Genomic DNA, 1,893 nt, shown 5'->3' on the forward strand with positions numbered 1-1,893 from the left:
AAACACCACCCCGCTCCCCTAGAGCCCTAGTATATTAAACACCACCCCGCTCCCCTAGAGCCCTAGTATATTAAACACCACCCCGCTCCCCTAGAGCCCTAGTATATTAATATTAAACACCACCCCGCTCCCCTAGAGCCCTAGTATATTAAACACCACCCTGCCCCCATATGTCAGACCACCGAGACACCTCCACGTGAGTCTCAAAAGGTGCTCACACGTCCGATAAACTGTGCGTGTCCTCCTTGAGGTTCAGTGTCCCAGAGTGGGCACATGCAGCCGTCGTTCATAATGTACGTGGGGGACATGACTGCCACGAATCTAGTACTAAACAGTACCGCTTTGGGTCACCTATGTCCTGTAATGACCATAACAATCTGAACCCTTGGGTGACAGGGAAACACTAGGATAATAATGATGATAGTTTTTTATTAGCATCCAAACAGAGAAATGAATCGAGAACCACAATCGCTGATGTCTATTTCAGATCTGGCTCCTTATAATGACACCTCTTAAGTACCTAATTAAATAGTGTTGATAGGGGCTTAAAGCTATATATACATATACCATTTTCAATTGATAATGATATAGAGGAATGGCGAGGTTCTTCACCTTTGCATGTGCAAGAAACAAGTTCGTCTCCCGTGAGGGGACTTTTTGATGGGGTAGAATTTGTTTATCGTGTCTACTAGGATAACGTGTCTCCCTCAGCAGCGGTTGGTCCGAACAGGCAGGGTTGGAGCAGCCTGCCCCCTAAATGTTCTAAATTGTGTGGATGAGAATGTAAAACATTTTCAATAACAATTGCCAAGTCAAAGTGAAAAATGTTTTGTTGTTGGTGTTTTTGATTTAGCAAACCCTGGAAGCTGCAAGTAAAAAATGGGAAAAACCTTTTTTTTTTTTTACCAATTCCCAAAGTAAAAGTGAAAAATGTGCTTTGTTTTTAAGTTTTAATTTGAAAAAAAAGCTTCTTTTCTTGAGAAAATATTGTTGGCCCAGTCATGTTGTGGGCCATCCAAGGTCACATGACGATGGTGTTGTTTACTGTGTCATTTTTGTCGGACATCCAAGGTCACATGACGATGGTGTTGTTTGTTGTGTCGTTTTTTGTCGGACATCCAAGGTCACATGACGATGGTGTTATTTACTGTGTCGTTTTTTGTAGGACATCCAAGGTCACATGACGATGGTGTTGTTCCCCTTCCTGAGGTTGGACGAGGAGACCCCGGGCATGGGCAGAGACAGCACATCGTTCGTGTTCCTGCGAGCCGTGCACTGGACGCAGCTCTTCGACGGGCAGCTGGTCATCATGATGGAGCACAGGGAGGATGTGTTGCCTGGGAGATTTGTCTAGCACGTGTTGTACACACAGGGAAGATGTGTTGACCGGCAGATTTGTCTGACACGTTGACACGTGTTGTACACATAGGGAGGATGTGTTGACCGGGAGATTTGTTTGACACGTGTTTTACACACAGAGAGGAGTGCCACTGACTGTAGTGTCTTTAGACCATTCCAAAAGAGGGGACATTTCTTGTTCAAGCACAGTAGAATTGTAAATGGGCTGACTCATGTCACGCTGATAACTGTGCCTGATCTACAACAGGGAACTGCTGCTTTTTCTTTCCTAATCCTTACTATAGTCATTTATCCTCTACTTCTTTTGTATGTTTGTCACACTCTTGTGACCCCCTATTTCCGGGGTGCCTTGATAGTCGAAGCAGACTTTGTGCTGTTGAGGCTAGAAAGGTGAGCAGAGTAAGTCTGATTCCCTGTAAGGCCTTCTCTGTTGACACCCACCCTTTTCGGCTCATATGACCTTATGCAGTTGCGAGCGCTGTAAACCCTCAACTAAAAAACCCCCAAAAAACACAGGGACCATGTGTTGTTGTT

The 1,893-nt window shown here is 44.8% G+C and overlaps 1 protein-coding gene across 2 annotated transcripts in view; it reads left to right on the top strand.

The window, feature by feature from the left end:
- Window positions 1-1,555, top strand: part of LOC101852996 — a 10,619-nt gene extending 9,064 nt beyond the window's left edge. For both annotated transcript variants that reach the window (XM_013081806.2, XM_013081807.2), the window contains exon 6: window positions 1,166-1,555. In XM_013081806.2, the coding sequence (XP_012937260.1) occupies window positions 1,166-1,354 (189 nt within the window). In that variant the 3' untranslated portion in view covers window positions 1,355-1,555. The remainder of the gene's footprint in view (window positions 1-1,165) is intronic.
- Window positions 1,556-1,893: the final 338 nt, after the last annotated feature.

The sequence above is a fragment of the Aplysia californica genome, unplaced genomic scaffold, assembly GCF_000002075.1.
Source record: "Aplysia californica isolate F4 #8 unplaced genomic scaffold, AplCal3.0 scaffold00146, whole genome shotgun sequence".
In the NCBI taxonomy this organism is placed as follows: Eukaryota; Metazoa; Mollusca; class Gastropoda; order Aplysiida; family Aplysiidae; genus Aplysia; species Aplysia californica.